This window comes from Dioscorea cayenensis, unplaced genomic scaffold, assembly GCF_009730915.1.
Source record: "Dioscorea cayenensis subsp. rotundata cultivar TDr96_F1 unplaced genomic scaffold, TDr96_F1_v2_PseudoChromosome.rev07_lg8_w22 25.fasta BLBR01000146.1, whole genome shotgun sequence".
NCBI lineage: Eukaryota > Viridiplantae > Streptophyta > Magnoliopsida > Dioscoreales > Dioscoreaceae > Dioscorea > Dioscorea cayenensis.
The window spans coordinates 1-24326 of record NW_024086537.1 but is presented as its reverse complement, the minus strand read 5'-3'; the positions used below and the strand labels follow the sequence as shown (position 1 = coordinate 24326).

At 33.2% G+C, this 24326-nt stretch overlaps 1 protein-coding gene across 1 annotated transcript; it reads left to right on the top strand.

The window, feature by feature from the left end:
• The first annotated feature begins 22857 nt into the window (after positions 1–22857).
• On the top strand, positions 22858–24236 carry LOC120253639 (cytokinin riboside 5'-monophosphate phosphoribohydrolase LOG3-like). Its single transcript, XM_039261937.1, has 7 exons — positions 22858–22959; positions 23104–23201; positions 23303–23333; positions 23436–23538; positions 23811–23881; positions 23957–24100; positions 24192–24236. Exons 1-7 carry the CDS (start codon positions 22858–22860, stop codon positions 24234–24236), a joined length of 594 nt encoding a protein of 197 aa, XP_039117871.1.
• Positions 24237–24326: the final 90 nt, after the last annotated feature.

The following is a 24326-nucleotide window of genomic DNA, read 5'->3' as shown; positions in this document are numbered from 1 at the left end:
GGAAGGAGATAAAAGACTACAATCATTGTTGCATTAAGATGATCAAATTTCAAATCCTTTTGTACTCTCAATGAAGTCTATGGATTCATGTTTATTTAAATGAATTAAATTTATTTGTCACAATTTGTTTCCTTATTCACATTTATTTTCTTAATCAAAGGTTCCTGCGGCAATGTCTAGGGTAATTAACATTATGGGCTTGCACCAAATGGAAGTCATGAACCCACAATTCCTTGAAGTCTACAAAATATTTAAATTTGATTTGTGATCCATGCTTTTTAACCGATCAATCCTAATTAAAGGTCGGAGTGGAAAGAAAGGAGCCCACAAAGTCTGGCAAGCCAGGTGGGGAGTGACTTCTCCTTCCATCTTTGAAATTAAGTGTGAAAAAGGATGTTTATATATATATAAATGCTTCATGTCTCATCACTACCTTATTGGAATGGGGGCACGAAGTAAAGTTGCTTTATGACTCTATCTATAACTGGTCATAAAAAAAATCAAATCAAAATCAAAGTCAAATTTTGATGACGTCAGACTTTATCAACGTCATGCTGAGTCTGTCATTATCCCTGCAAAGCTCATATACAGACTGGTAAAAAACAAATTCATGATTGATGAGCTTGGTTCTAGTCAACAATTAGATCAAGGGGGCAAGCTACCAAATCTCACAGAAATTGAAGATGGAGAAGATATTAGTAAAAGAAATTTGTATTAAAGAAAATGAAATTGCTTCTGAAGTTATGAACCTTTGTCTTTGGTTGACTTGTGCATAAAGGGGGTGAGTTCATAAGAAGTTGCAAGGGGCACAAGGTTCCATACCCAGTGGCTCTTGCCAAAAGTTTCAATAAAATAAAAAAAATGAGAAAAATAGATGAAGAGATGTGTGGCCCTAAAGTACATATTGTGTAGGTGATCACTGAAATGGTCAAATAACCACTTAAGCCAAAATGTCATCTCACTTAGTTAAAAAAAAATCAAAAATAAATCAATAAGAAAAAAATAAAAAAAAATTCAAAATCAAAAAATCAAAAAATAAAAAATAAAAATAAAAATAAAATGATAATAATATATAAAAATATATATATAAAGTCATATCTCACTCCTATATGTGGGCATAGCAGAAAACCAAAAAGAAAAAAATCAGAAAGAAGTTTTCAATTTAAAACTTGTCAACTCCATCACTGAGGATAAGTAGAAGAAGTGTCAAGTTGGATTACATTTTATCTCAAAAAAAAAAAAACTCATTTTTAAGCTTTCGAGGAGTGGGAGAAGTCTCAAGTTTAAATATTATGGTGGATGTCACAATGATGATATTTCTAGATCCAATCATTCATGGTGTTTGCTAGCGTAGTGGGACTTCACCAACTTAGTGTTGACTTTCTTTATTTTCTCTTTGCTTTTTGTGTGGTTGTTGATGTGAAGTGCATGAGTTCCTTGTGATTGCACTCACTTTGGTTTGGTTTTCGTTTTGGTTTTTAGTTTTTTATCATTTTGTTATTTTTGGTTATTGTCTTATGTTGTTCTTTCCTTCTTTAATAAATTGGTGGTTTATCCACTTTTATTATATATATATATAGATAAATTTGTAGCTCTTATTTGCTATTTATTTAAATAATTTAGGTAGTTTGAATTTTACTAAGATGACTTTTTACAAATGGAAATGGAATGTATTTTTAGAAAAGTAATCAATGTCAGTTAAATTAGAAGTTTTTCAATAGTGAGATTTATTTATTTAGAAAAAAATAATGAAACGGTTGCGTCAAATCTGGGTAAGTTTTATCGGTGGCCACAAAAGTTTTTAAAATATAACGCTATGGCCACAAGTGAATGTTTCAAGGTTATTTCTGGTAATAATGTTGAGTTGGCTGCCAGCGAAGCATATTAAAATCCTCACCATCTCTAACTTGGCAGTCCAACACAACAGCTTTTAAGGTTGCTTCCACATCATCGCCTTATCATCACCCTCTTCCCTTGTCATAACCCGACCCCAATTTCTAAAACCCTCAAATCGTCTTGTTTGAGCACCCAGTTTCAACTCCCAAGCTAGTGTTTAAGATCACTGTACCGTCGTCTCTTCCTGTTTGTCGATCGCCACCACCTTGTCTTTCGAAAATCTCTAGTGTTGTTACAAGCAAAACCCCCATATCCCACTGAAACCCGCATTAAAGGTAACATTCTCACTATTTTTTAAGGGTTGGGTTTGCAGGCAACTTAGACTACCCAGCATTCTTTCCTTGTCAAGCAAATCGATTTTATTAGAAATGCCTAAGTGATAAATATATATATACGGATGCACATTTGTCCATATTTGTTGAATGAATTCAATGCATGAATCTAGGTTAGTTGGTTATGTCATTTAATCAAAGTTTTTTAGCCAAGCTTCATCTTTGGTATTATTGAATTTTTTGCAATATGAATGAAAAATTTTTAAATTGGTTGCCTTGAACATTCAGTCATTGTGATTCTATAGCTTTAACAATTTTGACTTCAGATTTGGCATTGGATCAAAGGTTTTCAATCATTGTGATTCTATTGTTTTTAGCAATTTGACTTCAGATTTGGCATTGGATCAAAGGTTTTCTTGCATTTGGTAAGAAACTGAATGTATAGAAGAATTTAATGTTAAGTAATTCAACTAATTTCATAATTTGATTGTTTATTTTTCTTGTCTAGTTTGATTTCATATTTGATTTCATCTAATAGGAATAAGATTGATATTAGCATCAAAACAGGAATGACCAAAACATATTGACGTTTGTGAGCATAAATTAGATCAAGTTTCATGCGAAACAAGTAAAGCAGATGTCAACTTTAATTTTATGACGAGTACTTTATTTAAAATATGCTTAATATGAGATATGCAACTTGTTGGTTGTTGATTAACTTTTGTGATATGGCATTTGGTATTATTGAAATTCTTGTAAAATTACTGATGGTTTTGAACTTGGATGCATTGAATAGATTTCAAAGTTTGGGATTTGTAGATGTTTTACATTGTTATCTAGACTTCCATGATCTACTTTCTTTTTCAACTTTTATAATCCATCAAGTTTGTTATGGAGGTGGTGTAAAACAGTAGTGTGCTTGATGGACCTCCAATTCAAGAGGAGGATTATCAGGAGGTGTAAACATATATATCATATATATATGATATATATATAGGTGTTTTATTTTTATTTTTAAATATCACTTTCATTAATATTTTAGTATTTGTTTATACAAAATTAGTACCTATAGTTTAGGACATACTAATTTTTTTAAATATTTATAAATATTTATTATTTGATCTATTTATATCTTATAAATTACTTATGTAGTATATATATATATTTCAAAAATACATCTTTTATTTTTTTGGTTTTTTACAAATTAATAATATAATATATTAAATTATATTTTTAGTAGAGTTTTTGTAAAAATTCATTGTTGACCATGATTTTTATAAACTAAAATATAAATTATCATATAAATAAATTTAAAAAAATGTACAAATTTTATTAATAATTTTTTTCTTTTACAATTTGCCTCCCTAGCATACAATTTCTGACTTCGGCCCCCAATTTATTTCCAGTAATATATTTTCAAACCTTTAAAAATAATTAATCTGTATTGAATGTAATTTTTTTTTCATCAAACTATTTATTATGTTCTTTGAAAGCATTTGTTAAGATAATTATTTTTGGTTTTTAGAAAATCCAGTACTAAAAATATATAGAAATAATGATAAAGACAATGTTTACTATATTCAAAATTTGACAATATCAATTAATACGGAAAATTATAGTAAAAAAAATAATTCTTATAATTCATACACTTTTGGAAATAAATATATGGAAAATGGCATAATTAAAAAACATTTAAAAAATAAAACAATTTCAAAAGAATTAAGACTAACATATTATTGGTATTGAATATTTAAATATTATGTTTCAGAAGACTTATAGTAATAATATTTTCATTGATATTATATACATAAATTTTCCCACTTTTATTTTATTTATTAATTTTTATTTTTGCAAATGGATTTAATAATAATAATAATAATAATAATAATAATAATAATGGATTCCATATATCTACAAAACATTAAACTTGTTAATAACCTTTATTATATAGAGCACATAATAGTAACTTCAGAATAAAGAAATAAAATATTAAACAAGAAAGAGGGGTCCTTGTCTCCATCACAAACCCTAGAGAGGTCTTTGTCAATAAGCAAGGAAACATTATTTGTCTTTGATTAGTAAGAACATAGTCAACATTTCTTTGACTATAATGTGTAGTTGTTGTGTTTTTCCTTGGCCTAAATCTTAGTGTCTCTGCACCATGCACATGGCATCCTTGCATGTCTCTTGTTCCTTGTCTTGAATAATTGAGTATGTATATATTAAATTTATATAGTTTTAGATTTATTCTATTCACATAAAAAATATTTGAATGGAATAAAAAAATATTTTTACAGAAGAATATATGTTTTAATTTTCCTTTAAAAAAAATCCCATGTTTTTCCTCACAATTTCTTTTAAATGGGAAAACCAATATATTCACCAGTAGATTATATATTATCAAACTTGTATTAAGTGTAATATTAGATAACATCAATAAATGAGAGGCAACTGAATAGCAATCTTATTTTTTTCCCTCGATGTTTGCTCTCTTTGTTGGTTTTTTTTTCAACATGGGACCTATTTCTTATAAAGTGTTATTTTCATAGCTAAAAAGTCTTTGTAGATCACTTTCATGACACATTGTTTGGTAAACATGGGACCTATTTTCATGAAGTGTTATTTTTCACATAAAAAACATTGTACATCACTTTCATATCATAGTAACAATGAAAGCTCAGAAAACAAAAGTTTTGCTTCTCAAAAAGTCATGAGCATTAGGCATGTTACCAATTATACAACACCAAATGTCCGTTTCCCCCTTGTGTTTTTAAAATTTTCGTTGTTTTGTTTTCAAACTTGATAGCCTCATGTGCAGGGAAGAAATAGATGTCCTTGTCTCAAAGTCACACAAACAAACACATTAACCAATACAATATATATATATATATATATAAATATATATACTACTAATCTTCCATTATGCAGTAGTGATTTTCATTATATACAAATAAACTAAGAGGAATTGAGTATATATATTTCATTTATCTAGGTTTGGATCCATTCGGTTCACATAAAAAAAAAATTTTTGAATGGCATAAATATTTTTTTCATAAAAGAATATATGTTTTAATTTTCCTTCTACAAAAATCCCATGTTTCCCTCATAATTTTTTCAAAACAAAGAGGAAGAAAGCAATATATTCACCAGTAGAATATATATTGTCAAACTTCTATTATGTGAAATATTAGATAACAGCTACAACAGAGAGAAAGCAATATATTCACCAACAATGTCTTATTCTTATCAATGCCCTCTATGCGATGTTTCAAAGTTCCATTATTCTACGCCAGTATTGTAGAGTAAGACCGCTTGGGTGTCATGATATCTTGTTGCAATATCCTCACAAACACTATATTTTCTTCCAATCTCTGACATATGGATAGAGTTTAAATGAAATCGATCCATATAATGTTTTTGCAATTCTAACGCTACTATAGTGCTGAAGTCATAGGCATTCATGCTCACCACTAAATTACTCAATGGCACATAGACAGGAAGAATAGGCTTGTCCTGAGCATTAAACTTTGCATTAGATTGACTTACCGATGATGAGGTAAGGGATGCCTTTATCGAAGTTAAGCTGTCAAGCTCTGCATTAGGCTGACTTCGTAACAGTGAGGTAAATGATGTTTCACAAGAAGTTTGGGCTTCCATTACCTCTTCCCTTCTCAACTCTTCCAAGAAATACATGTCTACTTTATTTTGGTTATACCTTGAAGAAGTTGCAGCACAAAGTGGACACATTGACGAAAGAGGATGCAGAGGAAGGCAATAGCCAACTTAAGAAAGTGAGGAGGAGATATAGCTGAAAAAGGATGGGGATTTGTAAGATAGGAGTAGAGGGGGGTTTGGGTTTGGATTTGGAACTAGATAGACAGTTGACGGACGCCTGATGTGTGGTGTTAAATATGTGTAAGTGTAAATATATGAATATGCAAATAATTGGTCCGTTAATACCATAAGTGTAATGGTCATCAATTAATACCTCGTGTGTGAGCACGAGGGTTGTATTTCCCATGGAATGACGAGAGGCTCCTAATACTTCCTTTTCACTTAATCAATAGCCTACACGTTTAAGTTCTTTCTTCAATCTACTTCTACAATATTTTATACAATACTATTGGAGAACCGTTAAGCACAATTGGAAGGAATTAAGGGATTGTATGATGGTTATCTTGATTATTTCTTATGGTAGCCGTTGAGTGTGCAATCATGTTCTAGAATTGGACCGAAGGAATTCAAAGGCCTACTAGTCTCAATCTATTGGCAACTAGGTCTAAGATGGAATCTCTTCCATCCTAGCCTCCTATGTTTGCCTTAAGTGCGGGAATTCCATGAGAAAGGATCAATCAAACCCTAAGCCTAAAGGGTAATCAATCCCTAATCCCGAGATCTATCAATACCTAACCTCTTAGAGCATGCATAGATCTAACATAGCATGGGTCTCCTAATGTGGGGGCATAGCTTCCACATCCACATTAACAAGAATATCATTCAAGTAAGCATGCAATGATTCACAAAAACTAGATAGATTTATTGAATCAAACAATCAAGATACATAAATAATAATTGAGTGACCTAGACATACAATTTCCCTTAAATTAGGTTCTTATGGATCTTAAAATAAACAATTTAATCAAGAGAAAACAATAAGACCAAAGAATAATTAAGCATTTAAAAGAATTCCTAAACTAACTGCCTCCAATAGGTTTGCCAAGGTAGAGGGTGAGAGGATCCCAAGATTGACAAGATGACACATATCACACGCGCCTTCCTCTAACGATGATCATTGGATTACCATTAAGAAAACTCATCAAAATTTGTTGGAATGTGGAAGAACCTCGTCTCCAGCAGCTCAAATCTCCAGAACTCCGGCCGCACTATCTTATTCGGTAAAAGAAACTTCCTAAATTTAGAGAAATCTAGGTTTTATATAGAATCGAGTCTGCCATGGCCTCACCATGGCAGTTGTGATGCTCGTGGTAACTAAGTTATTGCTTGGGGTCCAAGTTGTATACTTGCACATTCTCTAGGCGTTATGTGGCTAGATCACAGCTGTTGTGGGGACGTTGTGGCTTCAATATTGCTTCTAGTGGTTCCATACAACCACGGCTTGATAATGACAGTGGTAAATGTAGACAACGGATGTGGTGACTTTCCATCACGCCCGTTGTGAGTGGTGAAGTCTTGATTCAGCAACTTGATTCATTTTGCTTCTGAACACCCCTGAATTTACTTCTTTTTCCTTAAAACAGGAATAAAGGAAGTGGAAAACAAAAAAATGAAATTTCATCCTAATGAGGGACTAAATATGTCACTTCCCATGCTGAATACAGTGTAAATGACATAGAAAATATGATCTTTCTAGCACTTATTAAATATCCCCACACTTAAATTTTTGCTTGTCCTTAAGAAAATAGATAAGATAAAAATAGAATACATGATAAGTGCTTGACCTCATGCAACTAAATATGGAGTTTTAGTAGTACAAGGGAATAATCAAATGCTAGGTAACATGAATATGCCACTATGAAGAAGAGTCTACTAAATGGCAAAAATACTTTCTAAGTGCTGATTTCCTGATCCACTAACTTATAGTCTAGATCATGATGTAAAAGCTTTTCTGGGTTTTATTCAAACTAACTATACATTTTTTTTCTTGAATCTGTACACATGCACATAGTTTATCTCTTTTTTTCCACAATCAGTAGCTTTCAAACTTCCCAGGTAGCCCTCTCTCTCACTAGGGCATACACTTTGTATCCGACTTGGCCGGAGAGACTACACACTACAAAGGAGGTAGCTCTTTCTACTGTTAGTATATTTTACTAAAACGATAACATAACTAAGACTAATAATGCCCCTACTATAAATTATCACTCACTAGATAGACATAAGGTGCAAGGTGTACTTAAGAGGAACACAAGATAGAGCAAAAACTCATAGAGCAGCCAAACTCTTGTGAGGCTAAGAAAAACCACTAATCTGACATATATCATGTCCCTAGACCAAAGAAACTCCAACAAGTAACTGCAATGCGGTCAAAGGTCAACACTAGCATGTACATAAATTATAAGCACCATTTTCGAAATAATTTTGCAATATAGTATGATATAGTGTAATATAGCACAAAATAGCATCAAGAAAAGCAATCATATACTCCCTACCCACACTTAAAGATGTACATTGTCCCCAATATATGCATGCATGCACAAGTGTAGTGAAATATAATTGTAAATGTAAATAAAAGAGTATATGGTTACTAGTAGTCCCCTGATTTCTTAGTTGGTCGAATCGAAAATGAAGTTACCCTTATCCATGCTTATGAATTTACCCTTATCTAGGCTTATGAATTTTTTGGGCCAAAACAACACCCGATCACCTCAAACCTAATGGAGACACAAGTGGAGTAATTAAATACAAGCATAAACTTAAATACTATAAAATATTGTAAAGTAGAATCCACTATGATCAATATAAGTACAGAAGCAATAGGGCAACTGTCTCTTGGTGAAATAAAATGTACAATGTACTAAAAATAAAAATACAAAAGTGGTAAATGAAAAACAAATCAGAGTGGAGGAAGTTGGCAGAAGAGGTCTGGCTCTGTGCATGGGCGATGGAGGATGGGTGGTGTCGGTAAAGTAGGAAAAGACTTCGACACCACTAGAGCTATACCAGTCAGTATAGTAGGCATCGAAGTAGTTGAGGGGTCCTAACGCTGCAGATGAGCTAGGATCTATCAGAGTAGATCCTCGATCCTTAGCTGTCCCTCCTCAAGACGGGCCAGGAGCTTCTCAAGAGCTGGTGGAACCGATGGAGTCAATGTAGCAGTACTGGAGGAGGAGTTGTAGAAGTGGCTGGAGTGATACTTGGGGAGGGTCAGTGGTAACAATGGTCTTCGGTAGAGAACCCTCATCATCCGAAGACTCAGAATCTGAACTATGGACCACCAAGAACTACAACCTGTGAGGTGTGTCCTACCGTTCTATTATGCGCATGGCTTAGAGTATGGTGACTCCGAGCGGCTGCATTCCTCCAACTTGCCAGATGCCTAAACATCGGTCGATCACACCCAGACCCCATGTAAGCTTGGTAATGTAAGGACCAAGAAATATGGTTACCAGGGGGGTCCTGCGCTTGATGACGCAGCTAACAAGCACGGACATGGCGGATGTGAATCGGCTCCCAAGCTACCATGCTCTATAGGAAGTACAGGCCATGGAGGTTCACGACCCCCGCATTGTCCCTCTCCCAGTCAACGTCCTAGATAGGACTGCATGAAGGTACCTGAAATGCAGCATGTCCACAGGTAGACGCCTTCGACATACTACATATGTATATCTCACTGGCCTTGAAGCGTTAATGGCCAAACCTAATCAGCACTTAGGTGGACCGGAAGGTTGATGTGGAGCTCTGAGTATGATTAAGTGCAAGTGTACTCCACGTCGACGAGCCCTATCACCGTTGAGAAATCTGTGTATGACATTAGGCACTTCACCCCGACATCTGGAAGCTGATGGTCTCTTGGTAGATGAGGCTGATGATCATCCTATCCAGCTCGAACGAGCTCATCACCTCCAGTGTTAGCTCCCAATAACTCAGCTCTCGGATGGTGAAGAACTGCTCCCAGCTTTGTATAGATATCAAGTCTCGTACCTCATCGCTGAGACCAATTCTCTTTAGTGTTGGCCAGTCAATGACCCTACCCTCAATGAATCTCTGATCAATGAGCCTCCTGTAATGGGCTCTGTGCTAGGGATCCCCAAACCGCGGATATTGCTGGCCAAGAAGACTCTCCAGTCTTCTTCTTCTTCTCGGCCTCTACTTGTGGACCACTAGTAGTTCTTTTTTCACCCATAACCTATAATTCAGAAAGAATGCAGAAAATCAATTAATAGAATATGAAAAATGCTATGCAGGAATGGACAACGGGTACATCACGGTGGTTATGCGGACACAACGGTCTCAACAAACCCATTATCAAGGCTGTGATGACTCTCTAGATGAGTACAACGGGCACACAATGGCCCATTGTGTGATTCAACAGCTCTATTGTGCACTGTGCTAGGGCTACCATGGGTGCACAATGCTCGTGGTACATCTGTTGTGTACTATAATGGGGCAACGATTAACTGACAATGGGCAACCCCATTGCCACATGTTGCTAGGGGAAAATGAGAGGGAAAAAAATCTAATAATGGCCTCACAACAAGTAAAAAATGCCCATTGTGGCTCATCCCCTTCTGGTTTAAAATTTTAACACAACAGTCTCCACAATGGTAGTTATTTATCATGGATCAGTCGTTGGGCAGCCCGACTATAGTGAAAAATTTTTTTGTACATTGGTTTATTCTACTTGAAATTCATGCAAAAACATTCACCAGACATTCCTAAGCTATTTCATAAAAGTTATACATCATAAAATCGTGATTTGAAAAGTTTTAAGAGTTTCTTATGAAATCGTCCGGAAAGAGAAGATTGCTCCGTGGTGAAAAACAACTATTTTTGGTGCTAAATCCAGCAGAAACAGTTCCCAAGCTTCTTAGAGTCACTAATCAGTTTTTAGGGAGGATTCTCTGGTAAAGTGGAAGAGAGGAAGTTAGGTTTTGACTGAGAAAAGCCAAGAGTCAAACATTGGCGGTCCTATATCACCTCGTAATAGACTGTATAATGGCCTGATAATGGTCGTTGTTCATCTAGTCAGTTCTATGAGGCACCACGGCCGTTATAGACCCCGTTATGGGACCGTTGTTAAGTCAGTTAGGCCTCAAAATTTCTAAGTTCACAATGGCTTCACCACGGGCGTGGTAAGGTCGTGCCATTCTTCTGGAAAACCCAGAGACATGCTCTATGGAACGACCTTTATGAATCATCACGGTCATGACCACAAGCGTTATGAACCCGTTACAAACTCACCCAAATTTTTCTAGAAAGCATATCTCTCTGTGAGCGCATCACAACGGGTGCATAACGGTTAGACCACGCTCGTTGTTATGTTCATAGTGAAAAACTAAGGATTCTCCCTATGTTAAACAGCATGAAAATAATTCCTAATAATAGTACTAGAATCCACAATCATATTTCACTCATAGAATTCACTAGAGTTGAGTCATCTTCACACCACTAAATTAAATACCACTTTTTATTAAATTACTAGATGATTAAAACTGAAACTAAACAAACTAAATGAACTAATGCATAGAAAACTACTTGGGCTACCTCCCAAGAAGCGCTTGTTTTACGTCACGAGCCTAACATACATGTTCTTACCTCAAGATGGCTGAGAGTTAGTGGGAGGGAGTAGAGAGGATGTGCCTTTCTTTACCTTCTTTGTTGACGTGGCTCTCACATTGTTCCTCATAGCACCCTTGAAGTTGTGGTTTTTGTAGTTTGTGTTTGTTCTTCCTCAAGTTGCCCCTTGAAGTACTAGCGAAGGGGTTTCACCATGAACACATCTTGCATAAAGTCAGAAATAGACAAATCAGGTTCATGTGCAAAGTAATATTTCATCGTCTTAAGTCCATAGAGTGCTTCATGGCACTTGGGAGTTTATACACCACTTCTTCATCTCCCACTGTTAATGTCATTTTTCCATCTCTCCAATTGATGAGACCCTGGATGTATTCAAGAACGGTCTTCCAAAGATAAGTGGGGTATCTACATCTTCATCTATGTCAAGGATCACGAAGTATACGAGGAAGACTAGCTTTTCAACAGTTACAAGCACATCTTCCACAATTCCCTATTGTCTTCTCACCCATCTGTTGGCCAAATGTAATGTCATTCTTATTAGCCTCAACTCTCCTAATATGAGCTTCACGTAGATAGTATATAGCATCATGTTTATACTAGGCCCGGAATAGGTGAGTGCATTCTCTTCTACGTCATCACCCTACAAGCATGGGATCACAAAACTTCCAGGATCTTTCAACTTCATCGGAATCTTTCTGTCCAGAATGATAGAGCAATTACTGTTAAGAGCCATCGTATCAACCTCTTCCACTTTCCTCTTGTTGGCCAGCAAATCCTTTAAGAATTTGGTATATTTCAGTATCTGGGATAATTATTCAACAATATGGATGTTTATGTGAAGTTGCTTAAAGATAGTCATGAACTTCTTGAATTGCACATCCTCCTTATCTGCTTTTAGTCTGGAAGGGTAAGGAATTCGGGCTTTATATTGCCGAATTATGGGTTGAGCCAATGATGACTCTGTAGGCTCTTCCTCAACTGGCTGCTTTACCTCTTCAATGGTTCCCTATAAAAGCACTAGAGCCTTCCTATACGCCTACCCTATCTATCTCGGCACTTGAACTTAGGTAGTCCTTGCCTCGATAGTCTTACCACTGCGGAGTGAGATGGCCTTTGAGTTGCTCCCTTAGATTTGCTTTCATTTTACTCGAGAGGCTTCCTTGAGGGCTTTCTATACTAGCTCTTCGCCAACTATTAAACTGATTTTTCAAGTTTTTAATTGATGCTTGGACGTTTCTCAATGCAACATTGAACTCATCCATCCTCGCATCATTACTTGTCATATATTTGGCTAGGACATCTTCTGTAGAAGATTTTCTTTCAGACTATGGCTGCTGTGATTGATACTTGATAGTTGCAGCTGAGGGGGTCTCTGCCACTGACCTTGGCTCCAAGAAAAGTTTAGATGACTTCTCCATCACTGGTTGTAGGTACTGTTGTATGGATTATTCTGGTTTCTCTGATCTCCTCCAATATAATCAACCTACTTTACAGGAGCTTCTCTAATATGATCTATCTAGTCTGATAGTTTAATCCATTATACAAAATCTTCAATCTCATCCATGAACTGAATACATGATTTAGGCACTGCCTGCCTGAGTAGGTCCTTGAATCATTCATGTGCCTCGAACAGTGCTTCAGACTCTCCCAGTGCTTAAATGTTGTGATCTCCTGTCTAATCTTTACTGTTTTTCTTGGCGGAAAATAATGTCCAAGGAACTTTTCCATGAACTCGTTCCATTGATCAAACCTAGTGTTAGGGAAGTAAGACACCGGTGCACCGAACCTTTCAAACTAAATGGGGAGAGTCATAGTATGATCGCATCATCTGTAACTGTACTCATCTTGAATGTTGAATAAATATGCAAAAATTTTGAGTGATGGGCATTTGGGTCTTCATCTGTGAGGCTGTTAAATTGACAGGAGTTTTGAATTATCCCATAGTGCTAGCTTTGATTTTGAAATTGTTAGCTTCTATTGCTGGGGCTTGCACATTGAACTCTTCTATTATAAATAGTGGCCTCTCATACTCTGAAAGTGATCTTGGTTTAGCTATGGTTGCAGATTCTGCACTGTCACTATCACTTCCTGCTTCCACAATTAGCTTTTTTCAGAGCCTTCTTAACAACATTAGGGTTCTCTCTGGTTCGCTATTTCCTTATACTACATCTGTAGGATTAAATCTGGTTATGAACAATCACCTACAAATGAAAGTAGCAGTAATAAGTTATCAACATTGTATGAGAATGAATAAAATAATAAAATAAGAATGAATGGTTAAAACAGTAAGCTACAAGTTTTTCTAGAATCTCTCAACTAAGCACCAAAAACTTTACGGACGCCTAATGTGTGGTATTAAATATGTGCAAATGTAAACATACAAATATGCAAATAATTGGTCCATTAATACCGCAAGTGTGCGGGTCATCAAGTAATACCTCTTGTGTGAACAAGAGGGTCGTATTTCCCCAAAACAATGAGAGGCTCCTATTATTTTCTTTTCACTTAATCAATAGCCTATACGTTTACGTTCTTTCTTCAATCTACTTCTACAATATCTTATACAATACAATTGGAGAACCGTTAAGCACAATTGGAAGGAGTTGAGGGATTATATGATGGTTATCTTGATTATTACTTATGGTAGGCATTGAGTGTGATAATCATGTTCTAGAATTGTACCGGGGGAATTCAAAGGCCTACTAATCCTAATCTCTTGGCAACTAGGTGTAAATCACTAGGAACTTAAAATAGAATCTTTTCCATCCTCGCCTCTTATATTTACCTTAAGTGCGGGAATTTCACGATAAAAGATCAATCAAACCCTAAGCCTTATAGGTAATCAATCCCTAATTCAGAAATCTATCACTATGTAACCTCTTAGAGCATGCATAGATCTAACATAGCATGGGTCTACTAATGTGCACGCATAGCTTCCACATCCACATCCACATTAACATGAATATCATTCAAGTAAGCATGCAATTCTTCACAAAAACTAGAAATATTTATTGAATTAAACAATCAATATTCATAAATAATAATCGAGGACCTAGCATAGGGATCATCTAGTGAAATTGTTAGGTGATTATAATGTTCCAGCGTACCGCTCATAAAATGGATGGACTAAAGAGGAATGGAATAGATTATTGCTTTACATGGTAATGAAATTCCCTAATATAAAATACACTATTATACAAGTTAAAGCATTAGAGAAAGAGATAAAAAAAAATTTACAAGCTTTTCAAGGGGTTTACCGAGTTAAGTGGCTTTGGATGGAATTATGAAAAAAACATGGTATCAGCCACTAATGAAGTTTGGGCACCACTACTTGAGGTATATATATTTATCATTTAACCAACAAACTTTATGCAATAATATTTTTAAAAAATTTTCATCAAAATATGTAGAGAAATAAAGAAGCAAGAAGATGGCATCAAAGACCTTTTCCATATTTCATAGCATTGCAGTAGATTTATGAGGGTAAAAATGTGTTGTTTACTGATGTTTGATTTAAAGGTTTATAATAAATTTTCTAATTATTTGTACATTTATTATACTGGGAGATATGTAGAAGGAAGACACTCTCATGATGTAGATTATTATACAAATGTGCAAATGGACACTCCATCTCCAAGCACTCCGGCTCCAAATGATTCCATTCAATAATTGTCTACACCCGAAATAGAGACAGAAGATCCTGATTTTGCACAAGTGGAACCACCATGAAGTGAACCATTTATTTCACAACCCCAATGTTCATGTACTAAAAGATGACAAAGGTTAAAAGATGATATGCAAAGAAGGGAAAAGAACCGAAAGTGAAAAAATGTTCAAGAGGCATTCTTAGAACAATATATAGAGATGCATCGATCTAAGACTGATAGATATATTAATGCTATGAAAATGAACCAGATAGAGGAGAAGTACACCATAGGAGAATGCATGGCTACATTTAATGTGGTGTGTGATCTATTTTCAGATGAAGAATTGGTTAAAGCTACAACATTGTCTAAAGATAAGGGTAATTGTAAAATCTTCTTGAGTCTCCAGGAAGATCGGAAAGTGTCATGGCTTCGATAAATTATTAATTAAAAACAATGTTATGTGCTATTTTTTTATATTTAGTATTATATGCAATTTATGTTTGAGGATGTTTATTATTGTCACAATGACTTGAATCTTTTATATAAGATGTTATGTTTATGAGATCTATTTATTTATTTGAGATCTACATGTTTATTTGTGGGTAGTTTTTTGAATTATTTGTGCATATTCTATTAATTAATAATAAAAAGGGAGTTTTACAAATAATAATTGTAGCCCCAAAACAAGGCAACATTGATAATATTATACATCAGTTATATTACATTTCTACTATAGTTACAGTAATCATTTCACATTCGCATTACTATTTCATCTCTTTTGCGAGAACCTGTAATACGTTCAGAGTTCATTACATTGACATCATTTTCATATGTATCATCTTTTTTTGGGATGGTAACTTCGTCAGCTCCATTACTGATTTCCTCAACTTCATTTGTGCCATTATTTATCGTATGAAATTATGTAAGACACATACGACAACTACAATATCGGTTTAAGAATCTATTGAATGAAAGGTTGCAACTTTATGTATAGGAAATCTCATTTTCAAGACACCAATAATGCGTTCAATATGATTCCTCAATGAAACATGTCAGAAATTAAATTGTTTTTTGCAATTGATTGGTCTACATCATGCTCATCCTTGCTCCTGTAAGTGATAACGCACACCCCAGTATGAAGCAATAAAATTTGGAGTATTTGCATACCTAGCATCCACTAGGTAATATTTACTGGGCGGGACACGGAAGCCTTGGTCGATTGAATGCTGAAGTACTCTAGCATCAGAAGCAGAACCTTCCTAACCAGCTCAGACATTTACAAAATGTAGGTTAAAATCTCATGCGACCATCACATTTTGGGATAATGTTTGTTTTCTATTTCTATAAGGATCTTGCAAAGGCAAAGAAATAGTGATTGGAATATGTGTACCATCAATAGCACCAATACAATTCTAAAATAAAAAACCCATAACATTTGTTAAGAGAAAATTAAAAAAACATAAATAATAAATTAAAAAAAAGATAGTATAATGATTTCTAACCTTGAAATATGTAAAAAAAAAAAGTTTACTATTCTGGATAACTGGTGATGTAGTAATTGGTGGCAATTCTATATATGTTGTGGCAATTATATATATATGTAGTAGCAAGAGTAGTAATAGCTTTAAGCACTTTACCCAAATAATAGTTAACCATTTTTGTTGAATGTTGAAAACGTTCTTGCACGTCACGATTACTAGCGTTGTGCACAAGAGTGTACACAAGAGTTGCAAAGAAGAGATCTTTCCTCTAAACAATTAGCAAGTGCTTCAAATATACGAGGCTCCATATGAAATACTCTCATACAACTTGCCTTATGACCTTCAAGAATTTCTTGTACATATGCAGCACCTGTTAATATTGATGTATGACAAGGCCTACTTTCTGAACTTACAGGAAATAGACTTGGTAAAATGGCGAGCATGAATTCATCATCATCTTCATTAATCTTTCTCCATTGATCCAAATCCATATTAAAATAAAAGGCTTGGAGACTTAAAAATTTGAGCTAAAGAGAGATAAGTTTACATATTGCATAAAGAGAGTTGGCTTTTAAATAGAGAGAAATTGTTAATGGGTAGTTTTTTAAAAGCTCTAACTGCTATTATTTTAAAAATTCAAATGGCTAATTTCATTTTCAAACATAAATTCCTATGGAAAATTCCTGTGCATATCTAGACACCATTCCGTAGAAATTTTCCCTGTAGTAAATTCCATAGGAATCATTTCTGAATCCTATGAAATAAAATTCCTACGAAAAATTTATTATGCATCCAAACAAGCCCTATAACTTTTGACTAAAACTACTTATCTCATACATGTTGACAAGTTTCTCTATCCTCCTACAGTTTTGTACATCTTTTCAAATTGAGTTAGGATTGTCAATTTACCCCGATTTAGGATTATCAATTTACCCCAGACCAGATGAGAATCCGATTCTTCACCCCAACAGGATCGTGGTCAAGGATAGGTAAAATCTGGGGAACAGAGTTAGAATCGGGACAGGGATATATATCTCCGTCGAGGATGAGGCGGGGGGGAGGGGGGGCTGGAAATCTCTTCCCCGCAACACCCATCCCCAAAAATATAATTTTAATATTATATATATATAACATTAGAAAATTATGTATATTAAATAAAAATATATATATTATTAAAATATAAAATATTTGATATATTTAATAGATGCCAAACAAAATAAAAAATAGGGAATCCCAAATAATTTTCACGGATATAGACACGGGTTAAAATATTTCCCTAACCTGGGTTAGGAGATAGGGTCAAGGGTAGGTTTGACAAGTCAGGATTAGGACCAGGAAATACATCAATGAGTATGTAAAAATCCCCATCCCCACCCCATTATTTCGATGAGTTCAAAAATCACAACAAAAACATAGATGTATAATATTAGTTACAAAAAATTATGCATCCCATTCGCACCAATTTTAAACAAAATCTGAAAAACCTCAAGATCTTAGCAACCAAGCAACCACGCTATCCAGATTTCCACTACAAATACTATGAATAGAAGGGCAAAAAAAGCCATCACAAGGAGAATAAAACATGGATGAAGCCCTATGAGAAAGAGAAATTCTCGCCGTCTGATGAAAAAGGGAAATAGAAAACCTTGAACTACTTTCAAGTAGCTAATTTTTTTTTTTAATTTTAATGTATGATTTTACTGCTAACTAAAGAAGAAAAAACAAAAACTTCTCAATCTCAAGCAAAGAACCAAACCCTAAATGATAAATAAATAAAGAATTTACCAGATCTTCAAAAGAAATCTTCCCCTTTTTTATTCAAAAAAAAAATCTTCCGCTTTGTAATTCAAGAGGGATCAAGATAATTTCGGGGTTCCATAAAAGCAAAATGTTGTTAATGATGAACTGAAGTTCAGAGAGAAGGATCTGCCGACAAAAGAGAGAAAGATGAACAATTAATTGAAGTTTGGGCATAAGGTTTTTTTTTGGGGGGTGGGGGTGGGGAACTATTTTTTTTAATTCTCATAAAACACTCTTTGGATTTATTTTAGTTTACATTAATTACATTAAATAATATGATATTTTTTAATATATATATATATATACATACTATAAATTCTATCCCTTAAGAGCCTTGAGATGCCATTTGGAGTTATTTGATTGGGTTTGGACATACTATTTAAAAGGGATGTTCAAGTTTAGAAAGGTTTAAATGATATATTTAAAGTTTAGAAAAGTTTAAATCAATGATGATTCTATTGATATGCACCGAAATGATTAAAAAATGCTTATCCCTTAAAAGCCTTTCAATGCCATTTGGAGTTATTTTATTGGGTTTGGAAATAGTTTTTTTAATACATTTGGAAGGATGTAAAAGCTTAGAAAAGTTTACTTATTGGGTTTGTGTATTTCCCTTTATATCCCCACCATATGCATAATATTAATCTTGATTAGTCAATTGATTTTGTTTTCTTATACTCTTAATTTTAATTTAAACGATAATAACAAGAAACACATCCCAGTTCAAAGAAGCACAACATATTTAAACTATTCTTATAACTATAACACATGTCACATATATATTGGTTTTTTCTAAATTTTTTGGGATCATAATCAAATTCTGTATGTTATTAGTTTTTTTGAAATTTTCCATAAATAAAATAAATGATTAATTACCCAGACGTTAGAGAAGACGAGAAGACCATCCGCTACACATCTCGCAAGGCCTATGTTGAGACGCGGCCACGGATCAAGGGCCGCTTCGCCAAGGGATCGGAGATAGACGGAGATCGATCACATCTTCTTTTTTTAGGCACTGAGTGTGACCTCCACCGCCTTCATGAAGGTCTTCCTCCTAACCCCTCTCTGAATCCCCAATCATTTTCCCTAATTTTCCCCCATTTGTAATCTCATCAGGAGCATATGCTAGGCCTCATAGAAACTCTAAATCTGATTTCTCCTACCTGATCGATGATCTAGCAAGGTAGTGATGCACCAACCCACGATCATGGATGCTGGTTGATGAGTTGCAGAGAGACATGGAGGTCATCGGAGGGGGATCCTGTAGTGTGGGCTCTATTCTTACCTTTGGATCTTCTCCGGTGAGTGCTACTACCTGGATCGCAAATGAGTTATCACCACATCACCTGCCGAATGACATCCCTCCAGTGGTCGGGAAAAAGATATCATGTCCGGAGCAGAGGGGGAGACCTCCAAAGACGAAAAAGGCCTCCGACCTATCTTCTTCCTTTTTTATACCCTTGTATTTATGTTCTCTTCATGTTCATCGAGAACGAAGGTACATATTAGGTAATTTTTTCTCCCTTTTCCCCCAAAAAAACATTCATCTCTTGGCGTTGGAAAATCACTTGCAACATGAAGTTGTGCAAGATTTTGTTTTTTTAATTTGAAAGGTATTGAAATTTTTAGAATTTTGTAATGGAGACCAAACTTGGGAGTCCATTCACCAATTTTTTCAACTTGCTATTCATTTGTTTTTTTTTTTTAAATTGCTATTCATGTGTGAATTGAAATTACTAAATTTTATTTATTCTTAGTTGCAATATTACAATTAAATTTTGGAAATTAATTAAGGAAACTAAGCTTGAGTAGTGGGAGTCAATTGGGCAATTTTTTTAAAACTATATATTCTATTTTGATTATGTTTTTTTTCATTTCTATTTTTTTAATTTGATGTTAATAGTCCTTTTGTTTTATTATTTTGTTTTTCTAAGATTTATTTAGTTTTTATAAATTATATATATATATATATATATATATATATTTGGGTCTTTGTTTGTATAGCAAACTAATTTGGTTTTCAAACTAATGATATCCAAACCTCCTTTAATTGAAAAAACCCATCCTATTAATTGAACAATTATTCAGTTTTGTAATCCTGTTTAGATTACAAGAACACAAGTTACCAATTCAAACAAGAACACATTTAAACAAGTTACCAATTCAAACAAAACACATTCAAACAAGAGCACATCTAAACAAGAACACAAGTTGCAAATTCCAATATAACTATTATGGACTTGCTTGATAATATAAACCAAGTGAGTTTTTTTCAAAATTAATGAATTAAAAAGAAACCTAGCCTTATGAAGGCTGTTCGTGAGATAGTACAAAAAAAACCATTGGAAAAACTCAAAAGAATCCTCATTTCTATAATTTCAATCTATCTATAATTTCTCTCACATTTGTTTATAAAAGCTCATTATGACTATGCCACACCCTCTACCCTACAAATAAAAAACAAAGTGGGTGTTTTTGATAGGCTTTGAATGGGAGGAACCCCATATTTTTTTAATTCAAACCTAATTTAATTAAAAAATGGATATGGATATCAAGATCCACACCTAATCATTTAAGCATGGTATGGAATAGCTAGGTCCATTCTTGGTATTTGAGCTTCATTTCTTGGTTTTTTGCCCGTTATAAGTTATAACAATATATGTTGTTCATCACTCTCATTCAATCAAGAAGACAATTGGGTGGAGATCTACAAATTACTCATCGGGATCCAAAATTCTAGGGTTTGCTAGCTATTGGCAGGATTAAAGTGCAATTTGTTTTTATTCGTTTCTTCTTTTTATGCTTTTTTTTACAAAAAATTAAAATACTATTAAAATATTTAGAAATTAGTAAAGATAACCAAATTTGAGCTTGGGAATCCATTCATGAGATCTTTTAAAATTATTATTCGTTTGTAATCTATTATAGTATATTGTTCTTCTATTTTTCTCTTTTATTTTCCTTTTTTATTTTTATATTTGGTTTAATAGTTTTTTTTATGTTCATACATGTATAGACATAAAAATAATTTATTTTATTTTATTTTATTTTATTTTATGGTTTTTTGAAATTTGTATTTTATTTTATTTTTTAAATTTCTCATTGAGTTTTTAGAAATTATATATGTATATATACGATGCATTGCCCTGTCCTAACAATATTTAGTTACTAAATTGCTTTAGTTATTTGTTTTTTCTCTTCTTAATATAATATTTTAATTTGGAATTTAAAATCATAAGATAATAATAGCACTACAAAAACTTATTGGCTATTTATTTTCAAAATGCAATTATCATATATAATGTTTTTAGAAAAAATTAAAGACAAATCATAGCCTACTTTTAATATGATTCTTAAAAGTTGTTGAAAAAAAAAAAAATTGAAAAATCTTTGATTGATTGTATACTTTGCACATCAGATCATACCTAATATGTCTTTGACTGATTTGCATATATTTGAAAGACTTCACATTTCTCACGCTCTCTAATTAATCTCAATTCTTAATCTCAATTCAAATAGTAATTAAATCTTAGAAAATAATAAATTCAAATTTTTTTGTTTCTAAATCATATATGAAACACTTTTTATGTTAATAAAAAAATTATTTCTCTTTTAACAACTATAATGTAGGGCAAAATTTAGCCAATTTTAATATATAATGAAATTTATTCAATATATATACTTATAACTTTTAATTATTTATTTATAGTCATGTGTTGTGAAGAGTATGTAGTTAATAATTTTTTTTTTACAGTTGGTGTTATATCACCATGCAATTGTTGTACAATAATTCAACAAGATACATTTTCAAAATAAGTTGTATAACAAAATAACTTGTCAAAGTTCATGGAATTAATATTTCCCAAAATTAAAAAAAAAACCCCTCATTTATTCTCTCATTTTCAGTCCATTTTCCCCCTCATTATCAATTTCCTTCTCATCAATACATTACACATAGTTGTAAATAACAACCATCTAATGCCCACAAAATATATATATACACACCCAATTTTCTAAACATTTAACAAGATAGTTATTTATTTATTAATTTAAAAAAATGTAGAAATATAAAAGCAAATCTACTCTTCTTTTTAAGAAGATCCGACAAAAACATGATTGACATCTCGACTAAAGATGCAAAAAATATAATATAAAAAAATGCATTTGAAAAATAACCAGAGTTGAACAACCCTAAACCAACCATCTCTCATGCATTTTGTGAGGGTAGTTGTGGCTATCCCACAGAGCCAAACTAATCTTCCCTAACAACACTCCACCCTCCCGGTGTATGTAAATTTTTAATCCATCTGAGATCCTCTTTTCTCATCCTTCCTTATTATTATTGTTTAATTGTCAAACAATTGTTTTTTTAAAAAAGTGCATATCATTCTTGCAGTTTTAAGTGATCCTTCCTTATTATTATATTCATTTCTCCCACTTAATTTATGATATATATATTTAATGTAATTTGTAGTGTTAGTATGGCAAAAGGACAAATAGAGAATGAGTGCATCCAAATTTAAGACAATTTGTGTTTTTTGTGGTAGTAGCTTAGGGAAGAAAAAGAGTTACCAGGATGCAGCCATTGATATTGCCAAAAAACTGGTTTGGTTTCTTTCTTTTAGTTTATTTTTATTTCTCTTTTCATAACTCTCTCTTCCTTGCTATCTTTTTTCTCTATTGTTGTTCTTGAACATAAATTAATAAATGAAGATATTGGACATAACCTAGCAAATGTTCACACTTCAGGTGATGAAAAACATTGATTTGGTATACGAAGGAGGTAATATTGTATTAATGGGCTTGATTTCTCAAACTGTCTTTGATGGTGGAAGGCATGTTCTTGGGTATGGTTTACATTTTTAAAAAAAAAATATTGAAAGCCCATTCATTTCATAAAAAAAAAACTTCTTAAGATATTAACCAAATTTTTTATCCATCTACTCAATGTGATTCCTAAGCCTCTAATGGATAAAGAGGTATGGAAATGATTTTTTTGTATATATCAAACTCTTAAGAAATAAAACCTCAAACCACAAATATCAATGGTTATTCTCTGATACATTATTTTTTATTGTCAGATCACTAGTGTCACTATAGGAAAATTAAAACCAGTTGCAAATATCCACCAGAGGAAAGCAGAGATGAACCTGCATTCTGATGCCTTTATTGCTATGCTGGTTAGTGTATAACATGCATTTCCTATAACTCAATATTACACATAAATCAACTTCCTTTCCTCATTTGCATCACTGAAAATGAAAAAAAAACACTAACTTCTTTCCACTATTTATATTTTGCCCCTACTAGCATTATTTCATTTTATTAACACTCTTTTATCACTCATTATGTACAAAATTAGAAATCCTCTCATTGATCATTATATTTTACCTTCTTGAAATAAATAACTAAAAGCACACAGAAATGAAATCAATTCAATTTTAATTATTATGAAGGCGGTTATGGCACTCTTGAGGAACTTTTTGAAGTAATTACTTGGGCACAATTAGCCATACGTAACAAGCCTGTAATTTGATTCCAATTATTCACATACACAATCAAAATTATGAAAAGAACATAACTAACTTATTCTTTGTTTTAGATTGGATTGCTAAACATTGATGGGTACTATAATTCATTGCTTTCTTTCATTGACCAAGCTGTAGAGGAAGGTTTCATCAAACCAAGTGCACATCATATTATTGCCTCCGCTTCAAATGCAAAGGAGCTAATTGAGGAACTCAAAGTATTGTTTACAATTTTTTTTAAGAGTATTTACTAAATGTTAGTTTCTTTACAATTATTGTTAATTGTTTAGAATTCTATTGAAATTACAGGACTACTACCCATGTCATAAAGAAGTTACAGTGAAACTAAATTAGAACTTTGAGCAACGTGGACACTCCCAAAACAATGTAATTTATACTTAAATATAAAGATACAATGAAGAACAACATTATAGACAAATTTTT

Coding starts and splice junctions, on each gene's coding strand:
- LOC120253639 (XM_039261937.1), top strand. CDS start 22,858: ATGAGTGCATCCAAATTTAAGACAATTTGTGTTTTTTGTGGTAGTAGC. Junction 22,960..23,103: donor TTGATATTGCCAAAAAACTG/GTTTGGTTTCTT, acceptor TTCACACTTCAG/GTGATGAAAAACATTGATTT. Junction 24,101..24,191: donor AGCTAATTGAGGAACTCAAA/GTATTGTTTACA, acceptor TTGAAATTACAG/GACTACTACCCATGTCATAA.